We start from the raw sequence: 21276 nt of genomic DNA on the forward strand, positions 1-21276 counted from the left end.
CAGTGACTCAGCCTGGAGCAGTGAGCTCTGCTGTGGGAGGATCTGTCTCCATCTCATGTAGAACCAACAATGATGTTCAGTATTGGAGCAGCTATCACCTTTTATCCTGGTATCAACAAAAAGATGGAGAAACTCCTAAACTACTAATTTACTATGCTAGCACTCGAGAATCAGGGACTCCAACTCGTTTTACAGGCAGTGGATCAAACTCTGATTTCACTCTGAGCATCAGTGGAATTCAGGCTGAAGATGCAGCAGTTTATTACTGTATGGGTCAATTCCACATCAACAGCAAATACTCGTTCTCACAGTGAAAAACAGTCGTACAAAAACCTCCTTCAGTCAGAGAGAACAGAAACTGAACTGACACAGTTCATTGACAACACACACAGACATACAGTTACACACACACACATACTTCTCTTATTTTAAGGTAACCTAATTTTCATTTTTCAATTCATCACAAAGTCTGGTTTTATGGTGTTTATTGACACCCTTGGTTTTAGATTTGTTCTGTGATAATTACTGTAAATGAAGTCTGGGTTAGACTGACATCACCTCAGAGACACCAACCAACTTTGAGGACATGAACCCCACAGCTGTCAATCAAAAAGTTCACATTGGGGGCCACCTCATCGGGGCCCGATGGGGCTCACCCTCCCTATTGCAGAGTAGGGAGGACATCGGTGGCGGATACGGGAGGAGAGCTTGAGGACGGTGTTAGGTGAGGGGTGGTAGAGTATAAGACAAGTTAAAAAACAAAATACAAATTGTTATGACTGGTTTTAGGTAAAAAAATGTTTGTCAGAATTCTAATTACTTTTTTTATTCATTTATTTATTTATTTTTGTCTATTTAAAGTTTCACTGAAGTCTATGTTTAAAATGTTGTTTTTGCAGAAACTTTGTTGTTTTTAAATATTTGATCAAAAATAAATGCTTTGACAAATCGATGAATCAAAACTACAAATGTATTGATTCCTAAATTTAGAAATGTTATCTTATTCTACATTTAAGGTAAGAATTGATCATTTTAAGGTTCACACAAACTAATTGCTGTTAATTTTTTTTTTTTTTACAAAACTAAAATAAACTTATGTTTTATTATAATAATAGTAAAGAAAAGATGGAAATAAGACATAAAACATAAAAGCATGAAGAAGAAAAAACATAAAGCTCTACATACAACCAACTTCCAGTCTGGTTCATCCACCAAAAGTCCACCACAGTGATACAAACTTATTGAAGCGTCGTACAAAAACCTCTGACTGTACAGAGACACACTCTCTGATCATGACCGAAAATATGAGAAATATCATCCTAGTCTCAGAATTTATGTGAATTTTTTAGTTGATTCTGTATTAAACTGTAAATAACTGTTAATGTCAGTGCTTCTTCCCAAACTGTTGCAATAATGCATCAAATTATAATCATATTCATTTATTCATGGACAGAACTCTTTCTAAAAGTCTGGAAATCCATTTAACCGACATCTTTTGTGCTGTGATTTTATACTTTTCTTCCTTCAACCAATAAACTAGAAAACCAGCTTCTAACAGTCTCTAGTTAACGAACTGTAACTGTATTACTACTATAAAACAGGAGTTTTAAAATGGGGTTGAATTGCGGTGTAGTGGACAGCACTCTCACGCAAGAACATGAAGTCCCTGGTTCAAATCCTTAAGTCCTTTCTTTTTGGAGTTGGCATGTTCTCCTACACGTGTTTTTGTTTTTCTGGCACTTTGTTTCCTCCCACAGTCCAAAAACACGCTTCATTGGGGTCATTAGGTGTGAATGTGTGTGTCTGTCTGTGCGATTTGCAGTGGACTGAAAACTGTCAAATTATTTCAGTCAGACAACTCTTGCAGTAAGAAATATTTATTTGACATACTTAATTTCCCACATTCTTTAAGTTGGCATTCACATCTTTTGTTTGGCATAAGGCTCCGTTCAATTCCATGAGAGATTTCCATAAAACTTTCGGGTAACAAAACCCCCCTTTACGGAGCCCACAGGTGGAAACCGGGGAGGAGGGTGGGGCGAAGAATGAGCGCTGAAGGTAAGAAAGAATGAACAACTGTGCACCTGGGCTTAAATAGGACGCTGAGCAGGTGAGTTAATTGACTGAACCGCCCTAGGGTAGGGTATTACCTGTAAAACACTGCAGCGAGTATCTGCCCGAAATACGATAAATCGTCATTTCATCCAACAATTTCTAAGTAGAATGAGATTTAGTCAGACATTTAACCAGAAATTGATTTTTAAAATATTACATCTTCCTCCAGAATCTTGAAACTTTAGCAGTTTTGAATGTAGCTGCAGGGAGTATATGATTGTAAAATGGAAAAGTCATTATTGTTATTTATATCTTTTTTTTGCTGTGGGTTTCATGTTGAATTTTGCTTTTCAGACTTTTAGGAAGCAGTAAAAATTTGGCAAACATGTTTATGAGAGTTTTTGTGCATAAACTGGAGGAAACAGCTTGACATGTTAAAAACAGCAGATTCTGACTAATTCAGAATGTTTGTATTACAGTATAGTCCATTTTTTGTAAATAGCATCAGATAAAAATTTTTTAATAAAACAGATCAAACATAATAAGAAAAACTGTAAAAACAATTTTTATTTAATGATCAGTCAGTAAAAAGCACATTAATTCACATAAAACTCAGATGAACAGTACGCAATACATACATAAATTCCTTAAAAGTCCTTTTATTTTTAATTTTAACACTTTGTTTCTTTTTTTACAAAATTGCCATTCCACCTTAAAAAAATTATGTTTTCTATATTTTCTTCTTTTTTCCCGACACATTAAAGTGAACACAGATGCACTTTATTGTATAAACTTGAAAATTGTACTTTTTACTGTTAAAAAACATTATTTTATTTTTCAATATTGATATTTATTGGATTCCATGTTCCTGCTGGTGTCAGTGGTAGCATTTCCATAGAGACACTTTGCATCAGCAGCTCCATGCTCCAGTGCTCTGGGAGACTTTATAGTCCTGAGAGTTGAAGACTGGATGACTGACAGCTGTCCTTCATCACAGCAGAAGACACACAAATCCTCCTCATCCAAAACATGACTGTGATCTGCGTCCTCATCTGGACTCTCCTCTGCTGCTGCTTCACAGGTAAAGTCCAGAGAATCCAACTCCTCTCCTCTATGAACATCCGTCCCTCTGAAATGAAGGCCACAAAAGCATGAAGCTGCTTTTCTGTTTCTGTCTCTGTATCCTCAGAGTCCAGAGGACAGTACACAGTGACTCAGCCTGGAGCAGTGAGCTCTGCTGTGGGAGGATCTGTCTCCATCTCATGTAGAACCAGTCACAGGGTGGATGATGGTACTGACCTATCCTGGTATCAACAGAAAGATGGAAAATCTCCTAAACTACTAATTTACTATGCTAGCACTCGAGCATCAGGGACTCCAAGTCGTTTTACAGGCAGTGGATCAAACTCTGATTTCACTCTAACCATCAGTGGAATTCAGGCTGAAGATGCAGCAGTTTATTACTGTTTGGGTGAATTTTACATCAACAGCAAATTCTCGTTCACACAGTGAAAAACAGTCGTACAAAAACCTCCTTCAGTCAGAGAGAACAGAAACTGAACTGACACAGTTCAATGAAGACACAGAGAAGCACGCACACACTTTGTGACAGTACACATGCTTTCATTAAACTCTACACCATCAGAACATTTCTGATCCTACAGTTACAAAGAATCTTAGTAATAATTTTTAAATAACAGAATCTTAAGACTTAAGATATTAAAGACTTACAATCTATAAACCACTGTTCATGAAAACTAAGCCTCCAGTGTTGTAAATGAAACATGTTTTATTTTTATACTTCACATATTTCTATTTGATCCCCAGAAAAATGTTCCTGTGATTTGGTTCACGTTCATTCATGTGGGCTCTATCTACCAATAGTTGATATGCTGGTTGTCATGGCGATTACCTGATCTTATTCTTCCCCACATGCAACTGTCTTTAAAGGAATTTTATTCATTTATTTAATTTGTCGGAATTTAATAAATAGAATAATGTGTGTGTGTGTGTGGGGGGGGGGGGGGGGGGGTGAAAGAGAATAAAAGGAAGAGAGGTGGAGAAAGTGGGGGATACAGGCACTGATTTGAAGAAGTTATTATTTTAAGCTGTGACAATTATACCAGATCTGCTGGAAAGACAAATATTACTCCCAAATGTGTAATTCTGACATGAAGATGAACAGAAGATATCTGTCCATCAATACACCGGGGCCCAGAGCCAGGGCCCAGAGCCATGAGCCGCCCACCACACGTCCGGTGCCCAGTCTCTGCAAGCCAGCCCCGGCACCCGACCCGAAAAACCCAGAGATCACCGCGCAACCACAGCTCCACTACTCTACCTTCTACAGCCCTCCTCACCTGCTGTGTTCTCCAACCCCTCCTCCCATATCCCCCCAGTGCCCTCCCTACTCTGCGATGGGGAGGGAGAGCCCCAGAGGATCTTGGTGAGCCGGCCCCCAGGTCTGTCCCGCCCATGCACTCTTGCGCACACACTCGCAATATTCTGGTTGCCACCCACCCCCCCGTCGCTAGCCCCTCATGAGAAGCACAATGAAGGACACAGTTACGTCACCCGGATTGGCGTCACCGGGGCCCCATGCAGTCAAATGCATCACTCTGTCTGTCAGCTCAGAGGTTTGCTAGCATTCCTCTGTCCTCCAGAGATCAATTACCCAGAACAACCTGTTGACTTTGTCTGTTTCAGTGACATCTGGAAGCTGTTCCTTTGAGGAAGTATTTGGATGATATTAGATTTATTAGATAGTTTTCTCATCAATTGTTGTTAGTTTGCATTTTGAATTTGTAATTTGTCCTTCAAACATTTATGCCAATTAAACACATTGAAGCAAAACAACAGAAACTGAGGAAGAGGTTCAATGTTTTTATTTAAGCCTTTATAAATGCAACGATGGAAGAAAAATGTGTTCAAAAACGTATAAAAGATGTCAAGAAACTTTTGAACGAATTTATAAAAAGCAATGAAAAGGGCAGTTATGTAAGTCTTTCAGTTCAGGACTGAGAGCACTGGTCTCTCCTGAATATCTCTGAGACTGGATCCTTGGATCCTCTCTTGGCCTGACAGGTCACCTTCTCCCATTGGTCTGCAGAGAGCCTCAGGGTGCTGCTCCAGCTGTAGAGGCCGTCCTTCTGCAGCACCCCGGGGCTCCTGCTCTCCTCCCAGCTGCTGCTGCCGACCACCTTCCAGGACAGAGTCCAATCTGAGGGGAAGCCCTTGTTGGCCACACACATGAGTGTGGCCTTCCCCTGCTGCAGCTCCTTCGTGGAGGGGGACAGCACTGTCAGCAAGGGCGAGGCATCACCTAGGAGACACCAATCAGCTTAGAGGACAGGAACCACACAGCTGTCAATCAAAAAGCTCTCATTGGATGCAGTGGTTTCAGTTTGAAGAAGGTTTGTGTTCAGGTGTTTTTCTGCTCCATCAGTCATTGATTCACACATTGTTTCACTTCCTTGAAGAAATCTCTCATGCAGATCAGCAACAAGACAAACTTCAGTTTCTACTGAAAAAATGTCAAACTGGGTTAGAAAAAGAGCAGATGCATCTTTATGTATAGAACAAGTTTGGACTGAATGTCTTTAAAAAGCTTCATCATACTCTAAAGAAATGTACATACTATGTTTAAAACACAACAATCATGTCAGTTTTCTGTGTCATGTAGAAATTCCTCAAGTAATATAAAAATAGATATTTTGAAGGAAAACATTAAAATCTTTTTTGAAAGACAAACGTCTTTTTACAAAACTGAATTAATGCTCACTATGTCCACATAATACTTAATTTATCTTTTAACACAACACAGTGTTTATAAAGAGACATGAACAATAGTAGAATGTTGTTTAAAAAATAAACTGTTTCTTTACCTTCACGTAAATTTGAATTAGATCCAAATAAATATTCAGATAATATTTAAAAATGTATAAACTTCCAGTCTGGTTTCTCCATTAAAGTCTACCACAGTGATACAAACTGACTGTAATCTCATACAAAAACCTCTGACTTTACAGACGCCCTCTCTGACTGTTAATCTAAACTAAATGTTCCAAAAAATTTTTTTACAATGTAAGACATATTTTATTTTATAATTAAGGGAGGGAACTTTTATTATAGGTTTCACACAGAATAGGTCTGCTTTAACAGACAAAAAAGAAAAATTAAAAAGGGAAAAAAATACATAATACTTACAGATAATTTAAAATCTGCAACAGAACAAAAAATACAAAAAGCAACAAAAAATTTTACTTACTTCCAACATCCAGTCTGGTTCCTCCACCAAAAGTCCACCACAGTGATACAAACTGATTGAAGCGTCGTACAAAAACCTCTGACTGTACAGAGACACGCTCTCTGACTCTGAAACAAACAAACTCAACTGAAATGATGGCAGTGAAGCTAAAAATAAAACATCTACGTTTTAGAAATTAAAAATGATCTTAGATAGTAAGCAATAAATTAACTAATTAATGGTTTAATTGTTTTCTTTCAGCAGTAATTAATTTAATAATCGCTCAGTTAAAACTAAATGAGAGCACAACCAACAAAACGTTAAAAAAAGTTTAAATGTCTTTTAAAATATAAGAATGCATGCAAAAATAAGTTTAACAGTTTTTAAATGTGGCTGCAGGTCATATGGATCTACAACTTTACTAAAGTCCATGTTTAAAACGTTGCCCTACAAAAACATTTTTTCAGTAATAGCAGTACAATTTCACTCCAAAAATCATTCCCATCATGCATTGATAAAAAATCCACTCTTTGATCAGCAGAAGTTCTGTCTTAAATACAATAAACAGCTGTGTCGTCAGTTTAAGTAAAACTTCCTTTGGAAATAAACCTACTTTTAAGAATTTATAATAAAATGTTTCAAAATGTCTAAAAAAAAGTCAATGTTGTGGTTTTTGTTGTCCTGCTGCTTTCTGTCAGCTGTCATGTTTCATCTACACATACAGATAATTGAAACAAATAGCTGTTATGTATTTCCTTTGATCAATATGTTTCACCTTGAGTAGTAATTTTTAAAGTCACTCAGATTCTAACTTATACGTTTGGAGACCACAAGAATAATGGAAACAAAATGAAAAAAACTTCAGAAATTGAAAACAAATGCAATTGTAAAAACACTTAGATGTCCTCAAATCACATTCAACAACTTTATGGTCACGATATTTAAAAGGAAAAAAAAGCTCAAAGTCGCTCCATGATCATCTGAAACCAAGTAATACTGTAGGGGATTTATTTGTCCATAACTTATTACTTTCAATTTTCTGATAATCTTGATGATGAGGATGATCCGTGTTCCTGTTGGAGTCAGTGGTAGCATTTCCATAGAGACACTTTGCATCAGCAGCTCCATGCTCCAGTGCTCTGGGAGACTTTATAGTCCTGAGAGTTGAAGACTGGATGACTGACAGCTGTCCATCATCACAACAGAAGACACAGAAATCCTCCTCATCATCATCATCCTCATCCAAAACATGACTGTGATCTGCGTCCTCATCTGGACTCTCCTCTGTTGCTGCTTCACAGGTAAAGTCCAGAGAATCCAACTCCTCTCCTCTATGAACATCCGTCCCTCTGAAATGAAGGCCACAAAAGCATGAAGCTGCTTTCTGTTTCTGTCTCTGTATCCTCAGAGTCCAGAGGACAGGTCACAGTGACTCAGCCTGGACCAGTGAGCTCTGCTGTGGGAGGATCTGTCTCCATCTCATGTACAACCAGTCAGAATATTCATAGCAACTATTTAGCCTGGTACCAACAGAAAGATGGAGAAACTCCTAAACTGCTCATTTATTATATAAGCAGCAGAGCATCAGGGACTGCAACTCGTTTTACAGGCAGTGGATCAAACTCTGGAACAGATTTCACTCTGACCATCAGTGGAATTCAGGCTGAAGATGCAGCAGTTTATTACTGTCAGAGTCTTCACATCATCAACAGTCAGTATGTGTTCACACAGTGAAAAACAGTCGTACAAAAACCTCCCTCATTCTGGCTAAACAGAAACTGAACTGACTGCTGCAGCTGGAAGATGCTGCAAACACTGAAACAGTTCACTGAACATCCATTCTAACAATCAAAAACACAGACAATAGTCACCTTATGTTACCAGATATAAGAACTTGCTCCTGTTTTAATGGAAACTTCTTTAATTAATATATTAATAATCAATATATATTTTATCTTTTGTAAAAAAAAACACACAAAAAAAACGAATTATTCTTCTTAAGAAGTACAATCAAAAAGTATTATATAATTTAAGCTGTTAGGAAGACAGAGCCAACAGATGTGTTATAATATTTCAGAGTGTTCATGAGTCTGTGGACAGGCTCAACCCTTAAGACTCACTGACTCACTACAAAGCAGAATATAAAGCTTTGATGAATTCACTGGTTGATTTAAACTCATCTTTAACCCCTTCACACCTGATTTTTTTCTAAATATATAAACAAATATTTTCTTTAATGTTTTTTACATTCAAGGTGATGTTTATGATTTTTGTTATTATTTTATCTGTTACAGTCAATAGTCACTTTAGAAAAACAAATCAGATAATAAAGTCTAACACCTTACAAAGTAATATTTAAATCTTAACCAAGACAAAAGTACTTTTGTTCATGTACCTTGGATGGATGGCTTTGTAGCAGAGAAGTTTTATAAGCGGCCATTCAGACTTGGTTTATCTTAAGTTGTAGACATTTCAGGGCAACATGTTTACAACTTAAAAAAATAAGTTCAGAAGCCTTTTTCTAAAAAACTTTGTGCAAAGCCAAAAGTTATTAAATTATTTAAATGAAGCCGCTGTGCTGAGATCTTGGGCAAATTATTCCACCACACTGGGATCAGATTGTAGAGTGTAGAAATATTGATTCTGATTGTTTGCCATGTTTTACAGGAACCACCAGCTGGTGCTGCTTTGCAGAGTGTTGTTTGTGTGTTGGATTATAGACCTGGACTTGGTCCTGGTGTAAAAATCCACTTTTAAACATCCTGGCATACAAACAAATTTCCATGCTGTTAACAGCATGGAAATGATAACAAATTTAGCTTAAAGATACTGTAACTCCACACCAGGCACTCACAGACACCAATGGCTCTTAACCCTTGTGCTATCCTAGGCACTTTAACATTGGGAGTGGGGTCATCTAGACCCACTAGACAGTGCGCTGAACCTTTTTTCTTCAATGATTTGTGATCTTCACTGGTGTCCATGGATTACATGAAATCCTCTTTACCTTTATCCACCTTTGTCATGGTAGGGAGAACACGTCAATGGTCACCTTGACCCCATAGGATAGCCCAGGGTTAAAGGGTTTATTTGGTTTCTCAAATGACCGTTAAAGATACTTCACAGTGTATTATAGTAATTACATTTCCAAAAGCGAATGACTATATGCAGATGGAAGTTCAAATACATTTTTTCATGTCCGCCATGTTTAAGGCCAGATTCAAACCTGGACTGGTTCCAGAGTCTATCCAGGAGCTGTCCGAGGTGCTGACCATCAGCATGGAACATGACTGATTTCCAGGAGCTTTCCATGCATTCCTTCACTATTTAACTCTATATGTGCTGCTTTAAGTAAAGTCAACTGTAGTGTTTTGCGTATTTTTTGTATAAATTAGAAATACTTCTGGGAATGCTTTGGATCGCTATTGTTTGCTTAAGGAATCATCTTCTTTTCCTGGATCACCTGAAAAGACAAATCATCTAAAATGAGTGACTTTAAGTAGATGGAACTGATTTGAAGAGAGAACCATATTTTCTACATGTGGTTATTTTTGCAAAGTAATGACTGACTGATAGTTGTTTATATCTCAATATAAGTCTATGGAATTTGAGTTTTTTGGAGCCAGCGGGTACTTCCTGTTTGAGAGGTGAGGGGAAAGGGGTCACTCAGTCCAGTTCTCATATACAGTCTATGGCTCTACATGTCCAAACTAAAGATATTACCACACTCTCAACTCCAAAAGCAGAAGATTACATTCTAACATTTTAATGTGTACAATTCTTAAGAAAATCAACATTACATTACATTCATTGACTGTATGAGAGAAATCTTTGTCTTTACATCCCTAATATTTAGTTTAAAGAACCATTGACGTATATCACTCTACCAGCTCAGTGGCCTTGTGGTAAAGTGTCCACCCAGCAGGTACAAACCGTACATCACTTCCTTTTGTCGCCAACATTGTGAAAGGTAAGTTATTTAACTTAGTTTAGCTTCCTGTAGCATTTCCAGACAGTTTTGTGTCCTTTTTGACTGTCCGATCTATTTAAACAACAGATTCCTCCATATTGACACAAATGTATGATTTCCTCAACAACAGAGAGCTTCCCCTGACTGGATTACAGCGCCATAAAACTGGGAGAATGGCGCCCAAATGCAACACTGTATATTCTCATATTGTTGTCATTGCAGTCAATGAAAATCTCAGTGATGCATGATATCATGAAAACCACAAAGCTTGGAGTCATTTTTCTCTCTGTTTGATTGTTATTATTTTTTTCAGGACACTGGCAATGGGAAAAGATGAAAACTGAAGATGTTTTTCTCTGCGGGATGCCCCCGGGCTACTCTAGCCACTTTTGCAACTAAATGAACTGTTAATAATGTGTCTATATTAAGTGAGTAAATTGGTTGTTTCTGTTTGCATCCTCATACCTCAGAGGGCGGAAACTGCCAGTAAATAAAACAGAAGAAGACATTTACATGTGTGCTACAGATCAGTCAGACCAGCCATGCAGCCGAATTTGCACATGTGCATGTCTGTGTGGGCCGACTTTGCCGATGCGTAATAATGATTGTGCAGTTCTGATACACTACCAAAACCTCTGACTGTACAGAAACACACTCTCTGAATATGATACAAACAAAAAATCTAAATTGAAATGATGGCAGAAAATCTAAAAATAACACATCTTAATCTTTAATTTAAAAGTTTTCACTGTAAGTTATAATTAAACTGTGCATTATTTTATGTCATTGCTACCTTAGAAACAGTATTAATCCTTGTGTAATTAAAATTAAATCACACTAAATCAACCAAAATCCCCCCAAAAAATTAGAAATGTTGCCTCAGAAATTTAAAACCAAAAAAACAAGAACTGATTAGATCTCTTCACATCACATTCAACGGTTTTAAAGTGGTCATATTTCTAAAAGGTTCTAAGCTACTTCATTATCATCTGATCAAACAAAAATATATTTGTTAAAGAAATGGCCAAAAAAATCCCTGCTAATTATTTAATTAAAAAAATACTTTCAGGTAATTTTAAAAAATAATGACAGTGAGAATGATCCATGTTCCTGTTGGAGACAGTGGTAGCATTTCCATAGAGACACTTTGCATCAGCAGCTCCATGCTCCAGTGCTCTGGGAGACTTTATAGTCCTGAGAGTTGAAGACTGGATGACTGACAGCTGTCCTTCATCACAGCACAAGACACAGAAATCCTCCTCCTCATTATCATCCAAAACATGACTGTGATCTGCGTCCTCATCTGGACTCTCCTCTGCTGCTGCTTCACAGGTAAAGTCCAGAGAATCCAACTCATCTCCTCTATGAACATCCGTCCCTCTGAAATGAAGGCCACAAAAGCATGAAGCTGCTTTCTGTTTCTGTCTCTGTATCCTCAGAGTCCAGAGGACAGGTCACAGTGACTCAGCCTGGACCAGTGAGCTCTGCTGTGGGAGGATCTGTCTCCATCTCATGTACAACCAGTCAGAATATTCATAGCAACTATTTAGCCTGGTTCCAACAGAAAGATGGACAATCTCCTAAACTGCTCATTTATTATATAAGCAGCAGAGCATCAGGGACTGCAACTCGTTTTACAGGCAGTGGATCATCTAGTGGACAAGATTTCACTCTGACCATCAGTGGAATTCAGGCTGAAGATGCAGCAGTTTATTACTGTCAGAGTTATCACTACATCAACAGTCTGTGGGTGTTCACACAGTGAAAAACAGTCGTACAAAAACCTCCCTCATTCTGGCTGAACAGAAACTGAACTGACTGCTGCAGCTGGAAGATGCTGCAGACACTGAAACAGTTCACTGAACATCCATTCTAACAAACACAAGAGACACCTCATGTTACAAGATTTCTGTATTTTCATTTAATCTGCAGTACAAATACAGGCATTAATTTTTCTTTTTGTTTTTTTAAGAAATAAAACAACATACTGCTAGATAAGTGCAATCCAGAGACACACTTGTTTTTGTTTTCTGTAAAAATATGTGGGTTATTTTGTTTTTACTTTATTATTTATATATTTTTTGCAGAAGTTGTACTTTTTGAGGTCGCTTTATGACAAAAGCAAAGGAAGATACAACCTTCACCTTAAAAGGCAAAAAACATTAAAGAATAATTTTTATATAATTGGAAAGAAGTCAAATGGGAAGGAATAGTTTTTTTTCTGTTTCCTTTCCTGTTTATTTGATTTCTTACAATAAAAATACCAGTTTGTTTCTGACATAAAAGAGAGTCATGGCAAGGAATCATTTGGCAAACGGTCTTTTTATTTGCAGATAATTCTTCCTACATGGACTGCAACAAGTAAAATAAGAGTTTAGGAAAATAATGTAAAAGAAGAACTGCATAGAAAACAGATTTATAGTCATAATTCCAGTTCAAGACTGGGAGCACTGGTCTCTCCTGAAAGTCTCTATGACTGGATCCTTGGATCCTCTCTTGGCCTGACAGGTCACCTTCTCCCACTGGTCTGCAGAGAGCCTCAGGGTGCTGCTCCAGCTGTAGAGGCCGTCCTTCTGCAGCACCCCGGGGCTCCTGCTCTCCTCCCAGCTGCTGCTGCCGACCACCTCCCAGGACAGAGTCCAGTCTGAGGGGAAGCCCTTGTTGGCCACACACATGAGTGTGGCCTTCCCCTGCTGCAGCTCCTTCGTGGAGGGGGACAGCACTGTCAGCAAGGGCGAGGCATCACCTAGGAGACACCAATCAGCTTAGAGGACAGGAACCACACAGCTGTCAATCAAAAAGCTCTCATTGGATGCAGTGGTTTCAGTTTGAAGAAGGTTTCTGTTCAGGTGTTTTTCTGCTCCATCAGTCATTGATTCACACATTGTTTCACTTCCTTGAAGAAATCTCTCTTGCAGATCAGCAACAAGACAAACTTAAGTTTCTACTGAAAAATGTCAAACTGGGTTAGAAAAAGAGCAGATGCATCTTTATGAAGAAAACAAGTTTGGACTGAATGTCTTTAAAAAGCTTCATCATACATTAAAGAGATGTACAAATTAGGAAAAAAACGCAACAATCATGAAAGTTTCACTGTGTCCTAGGGAAATGTCTTATAGAAAAAAAATGAGACAACGTGAAATAAAATAACCCTTAAGAAAAGTTCTGACAAACATAACTATTTTGTTACAAAACTGAAGTACTGCTCACTGACTAAATATTACAAAATTAACCATTAACACAGCATGTCACTTTTAAGACAAACATAAACATTAAAAAAAGTTGAATAGTGGCTAAAAATTAGTCTTCTTTCTCTCTTAAATTCAACTTTGATCAAAATTTTTCTGCAGGTAATGTTCAGATGCTAGAATGTCAAATTAATAAACTTACTTCCAACATCCAGTCTGGTTCCTCCACCAAAAGTCCACCACAGTGATACAAACTGATTGAAGCGTCGTACAAAAACCTCTGACTGTACAGAGACACGCTCTCTGACTCTGAAACAAACAAACTCAACTGAAAAAAATGGCAGAAAATCTAAAAATATTTTTAATCTTTGGTTTTAAGAATTAGTTTTCTTTATTAAATAGTTGTAAATAAACCTTAATTATTTTTTGTTTGCATTTTTGCTTTAGAATTTTTTTTATTAACCGGCCGCATTGTAACATGACAGCAAAACCCCCTCATCCCTAAAAAGATGTTAAATTGCCTTTTTAAAATTAAAGAAAAGCATTTGGACTATTTTTTGCCCTATATTCCATAATTACAGAAGTCTGTTCTAAACGTCTGTGTCACTTTGATTTAATTAAATTAACTTTAGAGTTCAGTCTGCTTTTGTGCCATTACTTTTAAATCTTTAAAATATCTTTATATATATGATTTATTTTGTGAGTTTCACTGTCCTGTTGTTCTCTGCAAACTGTCATGTTTCTCTCCACATGTTAATAAACAACATTATTAGTTGTTGAAGTTTTTTTTATTTTTGAATAGGTTTCATGCTGCATTCCATGTAATTTAAATAAATTTAATTTTGCTTCACAGTCATTCAGAAAAATTTACGACAAATGAAATACGCTTGTGTATGTGTGTGTTTGTGTGTGTAGAATAATGTGAGTGTGCAGGAATCCTTATGACATGTGGAGAACTGCAGCTTCTGACTGATTCAGTGTGTTTGCATATGTGTGCTGCCTCTCTGCTTCCAGCAGTTAAAGCTCAGTGTTGATCAGTGGCCGTCCAGACCTTTCAGAGACACTGACTCGCCCGCAGCACAATGATGATGTCACTGACTCTGCTGCTCTTCACCCTGGAGCTCCTCGTTCAGGGTGAGACTGTCTTCTGGAAGCTTTGCTTCAAGCAGCAACCAGGTTCTCCACAATGATGTTCTGCTGTGATGGAGAAACACTGAAACTAGCAGCACTGAGTTTCTTCTTTTCCAATTTTCTTTGAGCTGTTTTTGTCTCAATAATTCTTCTCTTTTTATTGTTTTCAGCTTCATCAGGACAACTGCTGACTCAGACTGCTGGAGCTCAGTCTGTAGTTCAAGGACAGACTGTCTCCATCAAATGTAAAACCAGTCAAAGCCCTTACTTCTGCTTTAACTGGTATCTTCAGAGACGGGCAGAAGCCCCTAAACTTCTTCTTTATTGTACAAGCAATCGTCAGTCTGGAGTTTCTGATCGTTTCAGTGGATCAAACTCTGGATTAGACTACACTCTGACCATCAGTGGAGTTCAGGCTGAAGATACTGGAGTTTATTACTGTCAGACTGGCTTCAGCATCAACAGTCAATATGTGTTCACACAGTGAAAAACAGTCGTACAAAAACCTCCTTCAGAAACTGAGAAAAGGAAACAGTTCATTAAAGACACACACACACACACACACATACACACACATACACATGTAATTTAAGCTGTGTTTCTTTTTTTATTATAAATATAGGTTGGGATGAATGATTCATTTAAATTTAATGTGATGAATTCACTAAATGATCAGTTTTATGTCTAACTTCAGGTCAGACTGACTGTTTTCTTTTTCTTGTCAGGGTTGAGATCATTAACTGAAACATCTCCACATCCATCAATGACTCCACTGATTTGCTGCTGCTCTAATTTCACTGTTTTCATCTCATTTCTCTGATTGTTTTATCTGTAATTTGATGTCATCAAAACAAAAACTGCCTCTTTAAACCTTTAAAACTGTAATTTGTTAGAAAGCTGCTCTCTTCTTTACTGTTAGTGGATCAAATATGGACCTTTTATCTTGAAATACATCACCTGTTTTCAATTACAAAAACAACCTAATTTAATTTATTATATTTTCTATTGTAATAAAATGGGTAATTACAATATCTATATCTGATAAAGTTTTATTAGATAAACCTAACCAACACAAATATATTTTTTATTCTATATTTATAGTAATTAATAGTAGGCCCAAGTGTGGGGTTACAGGTCCAAACCTTGTTACGGGGGTATCTTGATGACCCAATTGCAGGAATGAAGAGCCAAGAGTAGTGAGGTGAATGCTTAAATTTATCCACAGGTTCCACATAACAAGCCTGTTAGGAATAATTAGAAATAGAATAGTTAGAAACTCCCTTTTTACTATTATTACATTTACCTATACCTTTTATTACACTAATGGTTTAAACTTAATTCACTGAGCATGTATTATCATCTCAAAATTATATTGCATCCTAAGACAGCACAAACAAGCTATTGTCCTCACAGTTTCTCCTCATCCTCCCTTTTTACTTTTTGTGTGTTCTGCTGTTTGTGCTCTGGCAAATGTCTGTGGGAACATCAGAGAGATCTGACACTTGAAGCTTTATAACCTTCAAGTATCCAGCCTGCAACAGCATGTGGGTGGGTTTTTCACACCATAGATCACCAGACCATCTTTTGAATATGTAAATGTCAGGTATATATACCAAGCCCTTTTCTGAGTGTCTTTGTTCAGACCTGGTTCAGACCTTGTTATCCTGTTCCTCTGTCTGTAACCCTGCGTACAAATCTGTGCTGTTTTGTGCGGAGTAAATCTTCACTGAAGCTAAGTTGTGTCTCTGAGTCATCATTCATTCATTTCTGTGTGCTGGAAACTAAAAAGGGAACGAACCAACCTAATATTTTTATTAATACAGTCCTTTCTAGAAAATCCAGTTTCCTCACAAAGCCAAACCAAGAACATGAGCTGAACCAAACGAAAACTACACTCCAAAACAGAGTACAGAAACAGGTGAGCTTATTAGAACAAACAAATGAATTAAAATGCTAGCAGCTGTACACATAACAGGAATAACGGAGAGAGGCGGGGCCTTCTAGGAGCCAAAGCCAATTTATACACAAAACGAAAGGAAACTGACAGATTGTAACAAACCAACCTATATTGACAGAAATTTTTCTATTTTGGTCGTCTCAAGAAGGATTATCTGAAGAGAACTGACTTGATGTTTTGGATATACAACACAGCACATTTAGTAGTTCTGGAGTCACTTTTTCTTGACTTGACTTGATATTTTGTGGAAATAACACCATAAATGTTGACTTGATGTCCAGCCCTTTTCTTTCAGCATCTCTGACATATGAGTCCTTCTCATCAGAAGTCTGGTTTTGTTCAGGTTCATACTGAGCCTCTTCCTCAGACACATCTTCCTCAGCTTCTGTTTTTTCTTAGTCATCAGGATCATTAGGAAAATATGTGAAAAAGTGAATAAAATTGATGATAAAATGATTATAAAATAACAGATTTCCACTTATGAGAGTAAACAAATTTATGTTTGTGATGTTTAAATGGGGCTCACAGCAACTCTATTTTTATCCAATTAAAAAAATAAGAGATGAAAGGATTCAAAAAATCAATGCAACATAAAATTTTGTTAAAAAGTTGTACTTGCAGAGAATTTGTATTGACAATTCTCCAGATTCCTGTTGGAGTCAGTGGTAGCATTTCCATAGAGACACTTTGCATCAGCAGCTCCATGCTCCAGTGCTCTGGGAGACTTTATAGTCCTGAGAGTTGAAGACTGGATGACTGACAGCTGTCCTTCATCACAGCAGAAGACACAGAAATCCTCCTCTTCCTCCTCCTCCTCCTCCTCATCCAAAACATGACTGTGATCTGCGTCCTCATCTGGACTCTCCTCTGCTGCTGCTTCACAGGTAAAGTCCAGAGAATCCAACTCCTCTCCTCTATGAACATCCGTCCCTCTGAAATGAAGGCCACAAAAGCATGAAGCTGCTTTCTGTTTCTGTCTCTGTATCCTCAGAGTCCAGAGGACAGGTCACAGTGACTCAGCCTGGAGCAGTGAGCTCTGCTGTGGGAGGATCTGTCTCCATCTCATGTACAACCAGTCAGGATGTTCATGGCAACAACTATTTAGCCTGGTACCAACAGAAAGATGGAGAATCTCCTAAACTACTAATTTACTATGCTAGCAATCGAGCATCAGGGACTCCAAGTCGTTTTACAGGCAGTGGATCAAACTCTGATTTCACTCTGAGCATCAGTGGAATTCAGGCTGAAGATGCTGCAGTTTATTACTGTCAGAGTTTTCATGTCATCAACAGTCTGTGGACGTTCACACAGTGAAAAACAGTCGTACAAAAACCTCCCTCATTCTGACTGAACAGAAACTGAACTGACTGCTGCAGCTGGAAGATGCTGCAGACACTGAAACAGTTCACTGAACATCCATTCTAACAAACACACAAACACTATAGACACCCAATGTACCAGATTTGTTCCTTATTTTCTGCAGTAGTCTTATAGAACCAGTTTAAGCAAGATAATATTGTTAAATCTGCCATTAATTTATTGATCACATATAAATGTTTTCATATTTTGCAAAAAAACCCAAAAAAGTTTAATTTTATTCAATCTGCAGCACAAAAAGAGACATTAGATTTTTTTGTTTTTGAAAGATTAGAAAATCAAACAACAAACTGCTAAATAAGTGCAATTCAAAAGCACACTTCTTTTTGTTTTGGTAAGGTATTATTAGACTTCGTATACAATTCATATTTTTTGCAGAACACTGAATAATAATTTTCAAATAATTAGAAAAAAGTCTAGTGTCCTATGTGTTACTATTTATTTTATTATTCACAATAAAATATGAGTTTGCTTCTGTCACAAAAGTTAGTCATGGAAGGAAATCAGTTGGCAAAAGCTCTTTTTATTTGCAGATACATTTTCCTACAGAAACTGTAAGTCAAAAGAGTTTAAGAAAAAGAATAAAACAAGAACTGCACAGAAAAACAGATTTATAGTCATAGTTCCAGTTCAGGACTGGGAGCACTGGTCTCTCCTGAAAGTCTCTATGACTGGATCCTTGGATCCTCTCTTGGCCTGACAGGTCACCTTCTCCCACTGGTCTGCAGAGAGCCTCAGGGTGCTGCTCCAGCTGTAGAGGCCGTCCTTCTGCAGCACCCCGGGGCTCCTGCTCTCCTCCCAGCTGCTGCTGCTGCTGCCGACCACCTCCCAGGACAGAGTCCAGTCTGAGGGGAAGCCCTTGTTGGCCACACACATGAGTGTGGCCTTCCCCTGCTGCAGCTCCTTCGTGGAGGGGGACAGCACTGTCAGCAAGGGCGAGGCATCACCTAGGAGACACCAATCAGCTTAGAGGACAGGAACCACACAACTGTCAATCAGAAAGCTCTCATTGGATGCAGTGGTTTCAGTTTGAAGAAGGTTTCTGTTCAGGTGTTTTTTCTGCTCCATCAGTCATTGATTAACACATTGTTTCACTTCCTTGAAGAAATCTCTCATGCAGATCAGCAACAAGACAAACTTCAGTTTCTACTGAAAAATGTCAAACTGGGTTAGAAAAAGAGCAGATGCATCTTTATGTAGAAAACAAGTTTGGACTGAATGTCTTTAAAAAGCTTCATCATACATTAAAGAAATGTACAAATTAGGACAAAAACACAACAATTATGTCAGTTTTTTCTGTCAGAAAATCCTTGATATAAGAATTTAAAGTTCTGAAATATCAGGTCTCCAAAAATCCGTCCAGAAAGACAATTTTGTGAGTTAAATCTGCCTTTTATTACACTATGACCACATTAGATAAAAAAACAACAACAAAAAACACACACTGTTAATAGCACAGTTTTTAATTCAAAAAACTATTTTAAGTTGATGTATTCTACTAAAAGTTAGTTTAGTTCAAATCAATAAAAACTGAAACTCAACCTAAATATTTTTTCAGGTAATATTTAAACATTTATTCCAGTCTGGTTCTTCCACCAAAAGTTTTCCACTGTGATACAAACAGACTGATCTGTTTTACAAATATCTCTGACTGTACAGAGACTTTCTCTCCAGCTGTTTCAAAATAAATAAACTAAATATTTCAGATTTCTTGATTCATATAGAAATGTTGATTTATTTAATATTAAGGCAACTCAATTTTATATTTTCAAGTTTTACACAGAATAAATTCTATTATAAAAATATATATTTTACCAAAAATAATAGAATGTCTTTTTTTGATGTATAATAGTAAGTCAGGATCAATTAAAGAAGGAAATAAGACACGAATACAGAAAAAGCAACAAAAAGATCTACTTACTTCCAAACTCCAGTCTGGTTCCTCCACCAAACGTGTACCACAGTGATACAAACTGATTGAAGCGTCGTACAAAAACCTCTGACTGTACAGAGACACGCTCTCTGACTCTGAAACAAACAAACTCAACTGAAATGATGACAGTAAATCTAAAAACAATACGTTTTATTGTCTCAGTGTAAACTGCATGATTAACTACGTTATAAAACTAGTAAAAGTATGAATGAATCCAGTATTAAATACTCTGATGAACAGAAAACAACTTTACAGTTATTTTGCTTTCTTGCATTTATATTCATATCTTTATGTTTACTTTCAATTATTTGTTTTTGGGGGAGTTTCACTGTCCTGCTGTTCTCTGCTTACTGTCATGTTTTTCTCCACGTTATGATAAATGGAGTAATTAGTTATTTTGTTTGAATTATTTTTGCACTCTAGGTTTCATGCTGCATCTTCAAATGAATTTAATTGCACTTAATTTTGGTTACGTGTTGTACAGATTCCTAGATAAATAAAAATAAAACGTTTGTGTGTTTGTGTGTGTAGAATAATTAGATTGTAGACTAGAGGAATCCTCATGACATGTGGAGAGCTGCAGCTTCTGACTGATTCAGTGTGTTTGCATATGTGTGCTGCCTCTCTGCTTCCAGCAGTTAAAGCTCAGTGTTGATCAGTGGCCGTCCAGACCTTTCAGAGACACTGACTCGCCCGCAGCACAATGATGATGTCACTGACTCTGCTGCTCTTCACCCTGGAGCTCCTCGTTCAGGGTGAGACTGTCTTCTGGAAGCTTTGCTTCAAGCAGCAACCAGGTTCTCTACAATGATGTTCTGCTGTGATGGAGAAACACTGAAACTAGCAGCACTGAGCTGCTTCTTCTTCAATTTACTTCAAGGTGTTTTTGTCTCAGTAATTCTTCTTTTTTCTGTTTTCAGCTTCGTCAGAAAAGCTCCTCACTCAGACTCCTGGAGCTCAGTCTGTAGTTCAAGGACAGACTGTCTCCATCAGATGTAAAGCCAGTTCAAGTGTTGGCACCTGCCTTAACTGGTACCTTCAGAAAAACGGAGAATCCCCAAAACTCTTGATTTATTATGCTACAAACCGTCAGTCTGGTGTTTCAAGTCACTTCAGTGGAAGTGGATCTGGAACTGACTTTACTCTGACAGTCAGTGGAATTGAACCTGAACATGCAGGAGTTTATTACTGTCAGCAGTGTAACAGCCTTCCGTTCACACAGTGAAAAACAATCGTACAAAAACCTCCTTCAGTCAAACTAAACTGAAACTGAACTGATACAGCTCACTAACAACACACACACACCTGGACATCCCAAAGCTTCATGTAAAGTACATTTACTAGTGAAGACAAAAATTTAAATCTTTCCTTACAAACCAAGGCCAAATATTTTATGTCTGAGAGTAATATGTAAAATAA

The 21276-nt window shown here is 37.5% G+C and overlaps 2 gene segments (V, D, J or C); one reads left to right on the forward strand and one right to left on the reverse strand.

The window, feature by feature from the left end:
• Positions 1–21276, reverse strand: part of LOC101174112 — a 33386-nt gene that overhangs the window by 8033 nt on the left and 4077 nt on the right.
• Positions 20458–21134, forward strand: LOC110015873. The segment is given in 2 exon segments: positions 20458–20612; positions 20778–21134. Coding segments are annotated over 2 exon segments (357 nt in total).

This window comes from Oryzias latipes, chromosome 11 (genome assembly GCF_002234675.1).
Source record: "Oryzias latipes chromosome 11, ASM223467v1".
Taxonomy (NCBI): Eukaryota; Metazoa; Chordata; class Actinopteri; order Beloniformes; family Adrianichthyidae; genus Oryzias; species Oryzias latipes.